This window comes from Ambystoma mexicanum, chromosome 11 (assembly GCF_040938575.1).
Source record: "Ambystoma mexicanum isolate Mex_15411 chromosome 11, UKY_AmexF1_1, whole genome shotgun sequence".
NCBI lineage: Eukaryota > Metazoa > Chordata > Amphibia > Caudata > Ambystomatidae > Ambystoma > Ambystoma mexicanum.
Window position 1 is genome coordinate 593143663 of NC_090934.1, and position 16141 is coordinate 593159803.

A 16141-nucleotide genomic window follows, 5' to 3' on the forward strand; every position below is an offset into this window, starting at 1 on the left:
ATATACCTATACATGCCAAATGGCATAATGAACGTGGTATACTTCTTCGGATCTTGGTGCAACTGTATTTCGTAATATGTAGTAGAAATGTCCATCGTAGGAAACATTTCTGCTCCAGTAATTTAATTCAACATTTCAGAGATTACAGGTAAAGGATACTTCTCTACAATTATAGCCTTATTCAAATATCTCAAATCCATACAGATCCTGACCTTACCATTAGGTTTTTTTGCAAACACAATAGGGAACACCCATTCAGAAGAATCAACATCTTCAATTAACCTTCACTCTTCATTCTATTTTGCTCTGCCTTTACATCTTCCCTCAAGGTTATGGATATATGTCTCACTGCATACAACATAGGTTCAATACCAGCCTTTACTTGTATTTTATGTTTATACCCCTGACGTTTACCAATATTCTCCTTAAACACATTGGAAAATAATTCCTTCTCTTTCCCTCTGACATATTTAAGTTCATCATGCTCATTGTTAGCCATAACTATGGAAATCGGCTCCTGGCAACCAGGACTTTATTTCATTTGAAGCTTAGCCTGATCTTCCCAGCCTAAGACATTCGCCCCTTTAGATGCCACATATACCTTAATCTCATCCAATCTGCCGTTGAACTCTATTAAAGCAAGCCTGTAGCCCATAATTCTGAACACTGAGCCCTCAAAAGCTCCAGGATCTCCAATATCAGGCTTTTTCAAAGTAGGGTTGTATCCCCTTCTACGCAAATCTTGCCATTTTACTTTCGTTATTATAGTGTACGGAGAACAGTTAGCTCAGAAACAATGCCATCAATGCACAATTTGCTCTTGGGGATAATTTTGCTGCCACATCTCACCATAGTGACTATCTCTACCTCCTGTTCCTCCTCATCATCATCATCATCTCCTCCTTGTACACATTTAACCTTTTGATTCAATTTCCTGTGTCAGCACACTTTGCTAAAAGGGCCCCTAATCCTGCAATTAGAAAAAGGTTTTGTTCAACGCAGCACAAAACCAAGAGTTGGCATAATGTCCTCTTTTGCCACATCGGAAATACTTTCCCAAATAAGCCTTTTTAGCACTATCATCTCCAACATTTTCTGCAGAAGGCCTTATAGATTCCTTGCTCTTCCAGTCCTTGACTCTGATGACTCATTTCCTTAGGTACTTCCTTCGGCTACACGACATTCCCTTTGACAAGCTTAGTCACCAAATCCTTCTCTCGATCCTTAATGGCCTTGCTGCATGTTACTGTGTGGTCAGCCTTTTTAGCGTTTGCCATCGCTCCATCCAGGGAAGGTTCACAACACATCCATAATCAATCTTGGACTACATTGCTGTTAGTATGAATAATTATTTTAACTTGAATCAAATCATCAAGTGTTACACCTCTGCCAAAATTGCAAGTCACAGCCAATTTCTTAAGAGCACTGACATACTCATCCACAGTTCCACTAACTTCTTATTTTCACGTGTAAAAGTATAATCTATTTACAGCCACACTGGTCTTTGGATAGTAGTAACCGTCCAGAACCTTCAGCACAAACTCATTCATCCATTCCATCACCTTCCCCTTCACTCTCTGAGGAAGCAACTCCCTATATATCCTGTGCCCTTCAGGACCCAAGTAGTGTAATAACTTATTCTTGGTTGCTGTGTAAATTTCATTATATAGTGCCCATATAGTTTCCCCAATAGTGCTTCCACTCTCTGCATGGGAATGGAGGTTCTCCAGCTGTTGCCAAAAACGGCTGAGGAGGATGAATAGTTACACCTTACATTGTGCTTAGAGTAACTGCAACATTTGTATATACTCAAATGTGATGGGATGATGTCCAATCTGTTCTAAGTATTGATTACAGCAGTTGCTGCTCCACGTGTTATAATAAACATACATCTCTGAACACTGCTGTAACACGTGAAAGTGTTGCTGCTTCAGGCTTAGATGTTGCTATTCGAGTGCCGTAATGACTATTGCTGTACCACGTGAAACTGTAGCTGCCTTAGTTTCTTTGAACTTCCTTTGTCCTATGAAAATGTACAGTTTAAAGAAACAATGCAACGTAGACATATGCCGCCGTACTAGCTCTGTTATAACTGTCCAAAACTCTCCTGAATCAAGGATGGACACACGCAGAGTCGAGCACCAACACTGGGGTGGATTTAGTGCAACTCAACGAAAACAGGGCCACGCATGTCCATATTTATGCAGAAACCACACTGGTACTCCTGAATCACAATTTGCTTGTCAAACAGCACTGTAGTTCGTTGGCAGCTTCTAGAGCAGGCAAAAGAAATGTGCCGGCAGTGCGAGTGGGGCTGAATCGGAACCTGAGCAAGCACCGACAACAAGGATCGCCATCCCATCCTCGTCTTCATCATCATCTGAAGTAACCACATGGGAACCGCAGTGGTTAGTTTTTATTGTATAATAAAGAAAAAGCATGTAACAAGGTATCAGGCCCTACTGACAATGTTTCCATCTACATGCAAGCATCTTTCAACTCCTTACCCAGAACCTCACTTCCATTCCACCATACCACCATTCTACGTTCCAGCCTAACCCAGCAGAACCACCATAAAACACGTAAGATACAAGAACAGGTTTAGCAGTAGCCCATAAATAGGGAAAGCAGGATACCATGTCTCGCCTGTGAGCAACCCGCTCCGAATCCCCGAGGACCCTCCGCCTAGGTGATCCTCCCTCGCTTCTCCTTCCCCAGGGTAGGAATACAAAACCGGTGGCAGTTCCCTGGCCACCTAAGAAGAGGAGACTCAAGGGGAGCAGATGTGAGGACGCCCCCAGGTTTTTTATTTTTATTTTTTTTACACAGTGCACATGTAAAACATCAAAGGATTAAAACATTTTGGGATGGGTATTAGCTAGCAAGTGTTAGATTAGTGTTACATTATCCCCATTTACATAGTAACATGGGATCAGTCTTCAACCTATACATATTTGATCAAATGTAGGTTTCTCTGCAGCAGGACAATGTGAAAAATATATTATGGTGAACAATGTATCATTTTTTTCGTTTGGAAAAAGATTTTGTACAGTTCCAGCAATTCTCGGGGTGCCTTACTCCTGCTGTATGAAAGGGATCTGCCCTCTCCTGGAGCTCCCATGCTTCCCTGGCTCTGCCCAGATCATACCCACCCAAGAACAAATGTCTGACTGCATTTACATTCCCTTTCCTTAAGTAACACAGCTGTCCAGGTTCCAAGGGTCTGTTTTGCTGCTTTGATTAATATTGGAATTGTTAATTGCCAACATCCTTCTAAAATGTCTTACTTGGGCCTTTTCATAGGATATTTTGTTGAATTAAACTCTTTCAAGCTTGAATTGATGTTCAATAAATCTGGGTTACAATCAGAGGCGGATTTAACGGTCGCCAGGCAGACAAATGGCGAGCGGCCCCTGTGCTCTGCCATGCCCCGCCCGGCAGACAAATGGCGAGCGGGCCCCTGTGCTCTGCCATGCCCCGCCCCGCCAGGCAGACAAATGGCGAGCGGGCCCTGTGCTCTGCCATGCCCCCTCCCTCCCCTCCCCTTCTCAGTCTCGGTAGGGCACCTGCGCACTTCTATTTAATCATGCCGCGCATGATGCCTTACTTTCAGGGTACATCATTACTTGAAAATGATAGGTTCTAGCAACCATGCTTGCTTGGGTTGTGCAGGGCAGGTCATCAGTAGTGGCATAACGAGGCCCCCACCGACAGTGCTGGTGGGCCCGCACACCCAATGTGCTCACAGGGGGAGCACGCCTTCAGCTGCAGCAGGGGGCACTCCACGGCGGAGGGCCCCAGCAAGCTGCTGCTGGACTTTTGACAGCTCTGTGCTACCCTTGGTGGGCAGCCTGGGACGTTACCCATGGCTTCTGGTGCTGCTCACCTGGATCTCCGCTCTCACCCGGACCCTCGTCCCTCCCCCCCAGCCGTACCCTCAGCAACCATTGGCATTATTTCTTTGTAATGCCAAAACGCTCATCAGGTTACAGTCTGCTCTATCCCCCTCCCGAATCTTTGCCAAAACACATTCTCCCACACTGTCCAGGCAGGGAGTACTGTAGAGGAGTGGGCGCATGAGCCCACCGAGCTTGCTTTCATCACACTCTGCATCGGCCTCATAGAGACGTTTTTGCATAGACCTCCCACTGACAATAAACCCCAAAGCTAATGAGACGGTTACCTATCAGTCATGGATAACAGCCACCAGCTCAACGTTTACAGATATTGCTAAAGTGCATGCAGTTGTTTCAAAGTGGCGCTCACTCGGGCTCGGTTAATAACGAGCTGTGATCCAGGCCTTTAAGGGCAGACTTTCACCCAGAAAATGCAGGGGAGAGGGCTTGTTGTGCCATGTGGAAATGTCGAGTGGTGGTTCCTGGGAATATGGGGCCATGCACTAAACAAACAAAACTCAAATTCAGTTTCAGAACCAATAGCATATGGATTATAAATAATATCGAAGTGTATTACACAACTTCTTTTATTACAGGTCTTAAATGACTGAAAATACAGTGGGTTAACTAGATTTTTCAGGTTGCCATTATCTTGCATTGTGATACTTTTTCCTTTACCATTTCTAAAGTGAAAATTAAAGCCACAATCTTCCCAGGTATACAACTTCATATCAGTATTTTAAAGGTTTGGTAATCAAAAGTGTCAATAATTATTTGTCTAATAATGCCTTGAAAAGTACGCCAATCACATAATAAAGTAACCTGATATATATATATACATATATACACACACACACACACACACACACACACACACACACACACACACACGCACACACACCCCCACCCACCTAGTGAGGAGGCCCAGCTGTCTCTAGCTAGAGTCAGACCCCCAAAAAATAGAAAACACAACTTGCAAAAAATGAATCATTTATCATCCCTAAAGTTCATCATTGTGCAACTCTGCCCACTTGGGGCCCTTTGCCTTAAATCTGGCACTGGTTACAATGTACCTTGCATAACAAAGAATCTTTATAGAAACATGTACGACCAAATGTATTCATTTTGAGAAGAGGAAGGACAGCAGATAAGCATATCAGCAAAAGTAAATACAGCACACTGGAAGGATTATAAATAATCTGTGTCCCACAGTGCAACACCCAATGCAAGAAAGGCAGAGATTCACTATTTTAGAAGCAGACTAGGACTTCATTAAACTTCCACAGATCAATCGGGTGGATGAACTACTGAACAATGAAAACAGCTTTGTTGGGACCCTGTTCTCAGGTTACATGGCTGGAGACCTATTCATACTGTGTTTTCCACATTTTGCAAATGCCGCTTCTTGGAAATGCAAGAAGGCCGGAGCATGACGATACCAATGGACAGGAGGGCCACACGCATTTGGGCTCCATCAGCTGCAGACTACGGCAAGCTATCCGGAAGTGGAGACAAGTGAACTGGAGCACCCTGGTCTGTTAGAACAGGGCCACTATTGGCTGAAACATGGGGCCTGGCAGCGACCAATTTTAGGTGTCGTTTTGCAGCTTTGAGAGGTCCAGGATCTTCAGGGACTCATTGCTCTTAAATCCTTGTGCAATGGGTACATGAGAGACAACTAAATAGTACCTTAAATGCCAATAAAGCAAACCAGGCTGTTTTTGTCTTTAAACAGCACACTTTGTATTAACTGGTTGTAATGAAATAAACACACACATTAGGCATAGTGTTACTACATGAAATTTAACCATACTGTTTGCTTCCTTTATTCACCAACAAAAGATCCAACTTTTATTGTTTTTTCTCAGAAACAAAATGTTGTTCTCGGTTACAGTATTGTTGCGTCCACTGGACAGCACTGAGCCATGTCAAGAGTGTACCATAGCCTTGGTTCAGGGGTTATACATTAACCGTCCATGGGCAGCTGTCATAGCAAGGTACCTGAATGTGTGGATTGCAAATAAAATAAACCTACCCAAAAAGAATAATCTGAAGTGCAGTTTATTTTCTCCAAAATGGCAAACTACAGTAGTCTATCTTGAAAACATGAAAACTTTGTTGGACTAAGATTTTTGTTTGCAAACTTTCAGGACATCATATGTCCACTTCTGAAACGGTTAATACGTGTAGGTATCACCAGTCAATCAATTGTTTGACGTTGGCATATTAGGAGTGTGGAATAACAGGGATTCATTTGTCACGACACCCCCAGCCCTGCCCTGAGGGTACAGTTTCAAGTATGCATGCACTATGCATTTTGGCGTACCCAACCAGAGTCTCCCTTGCCCTTCTTTGCACCCCTCTCTATTCTTACTAGACTCTGGCCATAAGCAACCAGTCAACACTCACCTTCATGGATACATCAGCGAGGAAAATCAGGAAAGTCAGCATTTCAATGCTCTCTGTCAGGCCACAAGGAGGCTGCCAGGCCACGCCACGGTAGCGCACATCTGAGGTAGTCGTCAAGGAGGAGGGCTTTTCAATAAAGGCCAACGCCAAGCTTACAAAAATGGTTACATTCAAAATCCTTTGGATAGAGGGAAATAAAATAAATGCATACATATTAGTGCATTAGGAGGCCAATAAACGCAAAGAAACAAACTAGTGTCTAGAGGCCACCCGCCCCTGAGAAACCACTGTATAGGTTTTAGCCACTGTGATCAGTACCATCACATCCTGCATAATTGGGTAAAAATAATTGTTCCCAATGTCTATTAAAAAAAGGGAAAATAAAAGAAACGGTATAAATGAGCATCCTCCCCAACATACTTATTTCTTCAATCTTGCATATAAATAACGCTGTAAAAAAAAGGCAGTACGCGTCCCGTCACCTCAAACTTTTTTAAAATTGTGATTCAATTAGGTACTCTGACCGCAATGGAATGAGCGATGTCACGATCATTTTATCATCACTTCCAAATTCCAAGCCTGCCCTAATCACTATATATAGTGCATGGTTACAACACTTTGATGTTAGGATGGGTGTTGTGAAAAATGAAATTAGCACCAAGCCTACTGTGCAATTATGTACTCAAGTGATTCAGCAAAAAAGTTTTCGTCGCTGGCATATTTTTAAAGATCTGTGGAAATTCTTATAGGCAATTTGATTTTACAAAGCAAAGCAGCCAGGAACCCTTAATGGTGTCATTTGTTATCTTCCACTTTCTCTTCGGGGTATACGAAAAAGTACAATAGGAGTGTACCAGGAGGTCCATTGTGGAATGATAACCCAAAGAAAATAAAAGTGTTATTCTAGGTGTTGATAATGTGCTATGATCAATAAAAAAAAGTGTAATGTTCTCCAACTACCGACTGTTGTCCATGTTGGACGCTACTAGCAAGATTTGTATGACATTTGTAATGAGGGAGTTGGGAAATTGGGTTGCGATTAACCAGGTGCTCAATTTTGCGCAAACAGGTTTCAGACCAGGCTCTGGTACCACGCACAATCTGAGTGCTGGATCAGTTGATTAACACCACACGCCACACAAAGGATGCTACTTTGTATATCGCCTTCATCGATTTCTAAAGCGCCTTCGATCAGGTGAATAGGGAGACACTGTGGGCCAAACTTAGAGCTTTGAACTGTCCCAGCTGGCTCTTGCATATTTTGAACCTGATGTAGTGATAATTCGGCTAAAGTTAGGACTGAATAATGAGGGGGAGGTATCTGACCCAATATATACAAATCTGGGGGTGAAGCAGGGGTGTGTGGTAGCCCCCATCCTTTACAATCTTTGTATTGCGGATCTCCTCCCTCGCATGGTCTCCAAGTCTAATTTCCCCCCTAAGATAGGAAAGCATCCTATCGCGGGCATGCTCTATGCAGATGACCTGATCCTGCTTGACAAGACTATGACAGGGATAAAAAGCATGCTTAATGAGTTGGCTGGGTCTGACCATCAATTTGGGGAAAAACAACATCTTGGTGATTGCTGGAAATAAGATAGGATAACTGGAATGGACACCTCATTGGGCACTATAGAATATATCCAATCTTATCCATATTTGGGCATGGAGTTTGAGGCTCGGCCTAACTATGACCGGATTATCAGCAATAAAAAAAAAACACATCATAAAACACTCAGAGGCACTGCGGGGTATAGTATGGCCGGGATTGTTAAGCTTTACAAACAATGCTTTATCCCAGCCATCCTCTACTGCCTCGAAGCACTTGCTATTCAGGAACTGTCATGGCTGAATAAATTGGAGGGTCACTATTGGCGAACTGTGCCGAGGCTAAGCCTGACATGCCCCATGGAATATCTTCAGCTAGAATTAGGCCTAACATCTTTAAGAGACATGGCTCTTCGTGCCAGGGGGTCTTTTTATCTAAAATCCTGTGCAGATCCCACCTGTAAGTTATTGGCAATGGTTAGGGATAGCTATGATTCTGAAAGGACCCTGCAGGATTTTAAATTTTAAGACCTTGAACGAAACCCTATTTGTGAAGATTGACTGGCCATTTGCCAAAAAGAGAGGCTATTGCTTTGTCCATTTAAAGAAATCCTTTGAACACAAACTTAACAGGTGGGACTGGTGTGAGAAGTATATTCATCTGGCAAAGTTAAAAGGATACGAGACAGCATCACATGTTGTGCACCGCTTTCGCAAGATCCAACCTTACCTACAGCTTTGCCTTGCCCCCGAAGTTAGATAGTTTACTTTAAAGTTACGCACAAATCAACTGCCAGTAATGGCGGTGTGGGGATCCCGCTTGAAGGTTACCTTGTCGAATATGCTCTAAACCTGACCAGGTGGAGTCAGCGCGACACATCCTTACTCATGTACGGTATTCCGGCCACTATAGATGTGCACTCTGAGAAGCCTGGTTCATTCCTATGAGGCAATTACTACTGCTTCTTTTTGGGATTATTGTGGGATTATTGTTTGAATTTGCATTCTATTTCAGTCCAGCTTGCCTGGTTTACAGTCTGGCAGCAGGTTAGTGCACAAATTCCAGATTGAAATTAGACTGATGTTCACTTCTCCCCCTTCCTCTTTGAGCCTCTCTTTTGCTTTCTTCCCTCTATGAACTTGACCCATGACTTGAATTGCCTGATATAATTGGCAGCACATGGAAGGAAGTAGACTATATTTGATAGATTGAATTGGAAAAGCTCTCTGCCTTGCGCTGTACTGACTGTATTTTGTATTCATCATTTATTTGTATTCTTTTGTATATATCATTTTCTGTATTTTATATATTAAGAATGCTATGTTGTGTAAAGTACAAATGTTGGATTATATCACAATAAACTAAATTATTATTATATACACTGGAGTGATCATTAGAAATTAACAGCAGAGACTATTTACAATGTGAGTACAATTAATATTTTAATAGCTCCTTTTGCCAAAATAATATCATTCTGCCTCTCAGAATGTTTTCCTTCTTGAAAAAGGTTGCACTCAGATTAAATCCAATGATGTTTTTCTTATATGATCACTAATGCAATGTTTAATAATGTTGGGTGCTGACCACTAATTGGTTGGCAATTCTGTTCAACCTAAACATTTGTTATAGTGCACACAAACAATAATACGTATCGCACAGTAGAAAACCAATGCAGCCTGTTCCTCTGGATCTTTCAAAGTGTGTCAGAATCCCACCACTCTCTGTAGAACATATATACAACCCTCAACCCCCATCCCTCCCATGCAAAGGACAATCCACCCTCAGAGTTATGAGGTAATTCCTGCCATACAAAGCTGGGCCCCACGTGGAGAGATGCCTATGATGCTCTCATTCGGTTTTTAACCATTACAAATAAATAAAAAAGAGCCCTCACCCTGCCCAACATGACAGCGTGTCCCTCGCCCACAGAGCCAGAGAGAAAGAGTGCTAGATCGGCATAGGACATGTCGGGTACAGCATTTTTTGTGGTACGTTTGTACCATCAACCTTCAGCCTGCACACAAAATAGGGCACTCATAACAGAAGTTTCTATCGAAACACCAATTTTTATTCAGCATTTCAGCTTTTGCACACAAGTAATATAAATCAAGGGTGGGTTTAGAAAAGGTTTTAAAAGTTTCAGAAGCGGGTATTAAATTAAATTCTGATAACAAGGCCAGAAGAGAAAGAACACAATTCAACAAAACCAGGAGGCAGTTCTCGGGAGAGAAAGGAAGGCTATGCCATCAAAGACCCTTAAGAGAAGTGGGACCAATATGTCTCGTTTCATACTAACAGTTCAAAACTTGCTGCCTTAATCTTTTTTGGTAGGGTAAAGAGATCAGTGATAACACAAGTCTTGTGCTGCATGCTATCTCCGTCCATCAATGTTTCAACAACCGTTATTTTTCAGTCCTTAATCAGGAATCTGGCTTTAAATTGTCCTGCTCAGGGTACAAAATGTCCACTTGTCTAGTGACATTTGTCCCCTGGAGAGTAAGAAATGATGTGTTGTATGCATAGATTTGAGGTGGCAAGTGACTTGTATACATGGCTGGTAAGCAGCTTGCAACTTTAATTTTTGAACCCTGGCTCCTGCTCACATGTCTGATTCCCTCCCATTTGTCCCCCCCCCCCTCGTCTTAGATATTTTTGTCTCAGTTATTCTTATATCGTACTTCCTACTTCACCTGGTGTTACTCTTTTTAGTTTGGGCCATTAGATGTTGCTTGCGACAGTGATAAGCCAAAACTATTGCATTAGGTTACAGATAGGAAGAAATGGCATATGAGGAGGGACATAAAGCTTGTAGGTGTTGTTTGGTTATTTGTCCATCCATTGACTGCCAATGGCAATGCTAATCCCTATGGCCATTCCCACCCAGTTCTGCCCCTGCCCACCCAAAACTCATCCTTATGGGAACACTTTGAGCTTGCTTTAAAATCAAACCCCGACCATCAAACCTTGCACTCAAAGTGCCCGCCAGCAATGTTCCCTCTAATTATGTTTCTCTATGTGCGGAACTGGTTTGCTGTTTTGCGCACATTATTTTCCATGTACGCAACTGACTAACGCGGTAAGCCACTTTGTAAGCAAGCGTATATAGTGAACTACCATAGCAGACGAGAGTTTGGAAAGGAATTTCCTCTTCCCAGCCACTGCAATTCTTGACAAATCTTACAACACTTTTTCCAACCACATAGGCTAAAATAGAATATGTCATATGTGATTAAGCAGAAAACTCATCAACCAGTCCAAGACTTCAACATCTGCCACAGTACCTTGCAAACGTTTTATGCCACTGGAAAATCATGTGTACTAGAAAATACAAATATCTCTTGTAAACGGATGTGGCTATCAAGAAATTCAGACAGAATACAACATTTGCTGACGATTAATGGCAATTAAAAGCAATGTGTCAAACATGCCGATAGGAGTTCAAGTGGCACTTTAATGAAGTAATTCAAGTGCCAGGTGAACACACTATTTGTGTAAGGATGATAATTGCATCAGAATAACTGCACCTCAGAATATGAGGAGTAAATATTCCTGTGCCTCCGCTTACAGAGATATAACAGATTGAGCCCCTTCTTCTGAAACTATGGATCCCTCTTCTGTAATTCTTTGTTATGAGTTAAATAAGATGCAGGGAGATGCTAGAGACGATACAGAGCCGATGGTTATATTGAAATGCCCTCAGCAGCTGAGCATAGAAAGAAAGGAGGTGGCGTTGTCTACACAGGTACTAGAATTTCTTATCCTTTAGCAAACAAGCAACACATTTCCTTCAGTATACTGCCCAAACGTCTGACTTGGTTTTTGAAATTTGCTGCTTTGTTCATCACCCTCAAGGATTGAAGACCTGTGCTCTTTCACCCATACCCTTCACCGGCCCCTGTGCTGCCTACAATACAAGTTGATAGAGCACTGTAAAAAGTGAGGAATTGTATCAGTAAACTCTGACTGGGATATTTGCAGACCCACAATAATTTGCAAGCAAGGTATATTTAATGCTCAACATATGCGAATTTTGAGAATGTTATGACGCTGCATGTACGCAATTCTTTTGCAGTGCATATAAGATGGTTTGCAACATACCCACCCTTATATTATTATGTAGGATTACACAGTGTGCATAGCAGCGAATTACTATATAATGTGTGACGGTCTATGCCCAAAGGAACTCTGAACAATTGGAAACGAATCAGATTGTGTGAAAAGCATTCTCCTGTCTGAATATCCGGTGCCCTGATACTATGGACGAGTAATCCCAGGCATAGTCCATACCCATTATCCCTTGTAGACAAAGTAAATGATATTACCCTATTAGTGGAGAGCAACATTGCAATGTTATTAATGCTACAGTTTGAGACAATGAGCATTACATTTGTATTCTCAAAATCCTTACAGGGCAAATTATATTTATAATGTGTTAACTTGTAAGGGGGCTGCTTCATAAGGTTACACATCCAGGTAGCCTGCTTACTTACATTCAGTATTTGCTATTTTAGCTGGTAGTTCGATTGTATTGTGTGGGTGACGCTTTTGGTAATGCACAATGAGTAACAGAAATTCTGGCATGTGAACATTATTCATATTACAACAAACATAAAACAAGTGGGTGTAGGAACAAGTCTGCTAACCTTTCGCAGAGCCAAGTGAGGAGGAGTCAAGGTTGTCCGGTACCATCTTAATGTGTTCTGTGGCAGAAGTTAGAATCATAAGGTCAAAGTGTGGTAGAATCAAGTTTAGGAGTCATGGGTGGGAAGAAAACATTTGGGTAATGTCAATTAATGTCTTGGTTAGATTCTTCTGTTCATGGAGCCAGTTTTCATATTAGTTTTTTACCTCGTGTGCATTTTGCTGTTAGGGATTTTAGGCGTTTACGGTCACCCTTGCATGGTAGTGTAATGCAAATTAGCAGAATATCAAGACTAGTTGCTCATTTTAAGAGAAAGCTAATTAATTGCTGTGGCATGTGCCTTATTAAATATTTTTGAATAGGTGAGAATTGTCTGTGTGCGCTGCTAAAAATCTGAGCGGCACCCAGAAAGGATGCTGGGCAACACAACTTGAAGGGAACACTGCCGGCCAGTATTTTTTCAAAGCGGTCTTCTTCGAGATCATGACTTATTTTGAGTTATAAATCCATTACTGGTCTAATAAAAATGTCTCAACCTCGTCTTGCTTCAGCCACTCAATTTAGAAGCACTCTGCATGCCGTTCACTGAAGTTCTATCGAGTACTGGAAAAGCTAACAGTTTTGACTTGTGTACAAGTATTAGGCATTTACTGGGCACTGTCATTAGATGCCCAAGTACTTGCACCATTTTGCACCCGCTACCATCAATAGCCAGTTAATACCCCTACGGCGATGCTTGGCAAGTGCCTTTCGCATGCCTACACCAAAGCCGAAATTGTCGGCATTGCCAATGCTTGTGTCCTTCTCTTACTAGTTTTCAATGTTTGCAACCTGTATAAGAAGTGAGCAATGACTTTTGCAACGTGTGCAAACATTACTTGGATGAGGAGTTTACTTTTTTCTTCTTCACTTGTCAATTCAAATGGGGATAAAGGATTTGGGTTTTGCTCCTTCATGGTTATATATATAGTAGAGAAACTCCCAGAACCCCCCCCCCTTGTTTGTGCATATTAAGTAGCTTTGGGTTTTCACCCCAAGTTACAAGGGTAATCCAGACGTGGAACCCTTGCTCACTGTTCTTAGAGAGGCACAGCTGCACCTTATTGACTGACTGACGAGGCCCAACCAGGCCGAAACAGGTGTCTGGGGTTGCTGTTGGTACTCTTGTTCAGAAGAGAATTGCCAGCTATTTTGGTGCTGGACTGCCCTTGGCCAGGACAAAGACTGATATGTAGTGGATGTTTCTTCTGAGAAAGGATGGTGAACTAAACACTCTAGTTGAGACTCTAACCCGGGAAATAGACTAGCAGTAGAGTAACTCCCAGAACCCCCCTTGTTTGTGTATATATTTTGGACAACAAAATGTTATGTAGGTGAGACCAACTCTTTCATGGCACTGTTACTAAGGTTACATTTTCATTCGCCATTTTCCTTCAAACCATGCTGTCCTTTGCTAAATTTGTTTCCCTAGCGAGGACTATTTATTTTCTGGGCTTGGGAGATCAACTCAACTTAAGATTGTGGTTTAATAATTTTCTAAAAGATCCTTGGGCATTGGGTTCTATTTTGCAAATTCATTCTCCCTTTCCACTTTTCCACCATCTATTGCAATCATGAATTACATTGCTAATAGATTGGATATTTATCCATGAAAAGTAGGTCTCAGATTATCATACGGTTTCCATCAAATGTGGTTTCTCATCTCTATTTTTGCAGGAAGAGCCACGTCTCTGTCAATCCAGGATGATAGAGTTGCTCTTTCCTGCACTCCTATCAGATTCCCATTGGTCAATGCACTTCGATTGCATCAGAACTCAAGACCCTTCTTCCTACGGTGCAAGTCATTTGGGGGTTTAACCATCATAAGCCTCAAGGCATCAAGAGAGAAGAGAGTTTTGGAGATTCAGTATCTACTTCCACATACGTCGCTAAGAGAGATTGGTTTCACACAGAAAACTTTTTAAAGCCCCCTTTGTTTGACCCCCAACCTCGATACGAAACACATTTTTGCCTTTTATGTTTCCGAGATGCATCTTAGGAGGTTGGCTACAGGGAGCCGAGATTTAGTGGATACCACCATTTACTTACTTTGATTTTGCCTTAGTTCTTTTCAGATGATCCCGCTACAAAAGGCAGTGATCAAACAGTGACCTGATTTTCAACGAGACAAAGGGGCTTCTTGGTTGAGGAGAATTGCGATTGGGTCTACTGTAGGCACAAATTGTTTACCGGTGCCATCAGAAGCCCACACCTTTCATCCTTTTAGGTCACAATAGAATTATGTACCAGAGTTTCAGCCACCTCTTTTTCAATGGCTCTTCACTGTTCCCTCCCCAATGGCCATTGTGAGGGGTCAGTAATGCAAGGCGGACAACTGCTTCTATGATTCTCAAGGTTAGACATTTTATTAACAGTAAATAATGCAAAAAAAATCCTTGCTAAACCTACTCTATAAGGGTGTTCCCTACCTAGCCTAAGACCTAAGGGAATCACTCCTAACAGAAACAAACTGGCCCTAACACTAAACAACAAAACATATAAAGCAAATGACCAACAACATCAATGAGCAAAGAATAAACAACCAATAATTTGGAAGACTTTCAGCTATCATGGGGTAAATTAGTTCCCCAGGATGGTTCAAAGTCAATTTCCCCAAATGTTCAAACAAAAGAATAAAGTCTTGAACCAATTCTTGTAAGTTGCAAATGAAATAAAATTTCAAACAAAAACGCACACAACTGTACCCCTAAGATGAAGAGAATTGCAATGGAAAATGGTGTCCAGCTTTTGTGTTACTCTGGCTGAATCGATCAAGTTGAAGGGGTGCACAGGCTCGATTATGATGGAGCCTGTCAAAGATGGGCAGCCACAATTTTTAGATGTACCCCAAAAGTACATACCTTCACGGCCCACGTTTAAGCTGATATTCATGAAAAGAAATAAGAGGGCCAACTGATCCCTTCCCTTTTCCAACAATGTTGAGGCTCTACAATAGAGAACCTAACCACCCTCTTCACAAATATCTAAGGATTGCAGCTGTGGCATATAAGAAATGTATTACAATAACTTGGCTGAGCCCAGATCTGTCCAGAATCGGGATGGTAGGACCAAAATGTGTAACCCATAGATTACGGCTGAACCAAAAACAGCTTTTTTTAAAAAAGAGGCGGTTCCATCTCTGGGAACAAGAACATACAGTCTCCAGTAATTTGGGAGACTGGACACCTCTTTCTCCAATTCCCATAACTCAACCAAATTTTAAAGAGATTGACCTGAAACCCCAAAATACTGGATCCAAAATATTCAGTCCATGAAACAAACCTGGTAAGTAAATGTCAAATGGTTAGAGATGGCTGGGATGGGAGAAACAAGAATCTTGAAATGAGCAGGATGGAATGAGCGTGGGGTGTGTACAGGACATGGGGGAAGGGTTTTTAGGAAGAGGAAAGAATAAGCTGCATAGTTCATTTATAGTTTGGTGGCAATGTAGTTTGTAAATCTGTTTGGAATAACAATTTGAGAGCAGCAACTGTGCAAGATCAATTGTTATTTATATGGATAATAAAGTCATATACAAATCTGTGAATCAGACAGACCTGTTGATACACACTTACGGGCACTCGCCAACGATTTCATGAGGCATTG

General features: G+C 41.9%; 1 protein-coding gene across 4 annotated transcripts in view; it reads right to left on the reverse strand.

Moving 5' to 3' along the window:
* Positions 1-16141, reverse strand: part of TPCN2 (two pore segment channel 2) — a 675604-nt gene that overhangs the window by 467721 nt on the left and 191742 nt on the right. For all 4 annotated transcript variants that reach the window (XM_069623451.1, XM_069623453.1, XM_069623452.1 and 1 more), the window contains exon 4: positions 6306-6483. In XM_069623451.1, the coding sequence (XP_069479552.1) occupies positions 6306-6483 (178 nt within the window). The remainder of the gene's footprint in view (positions 1-6305; positions 6484-16141) is intronic.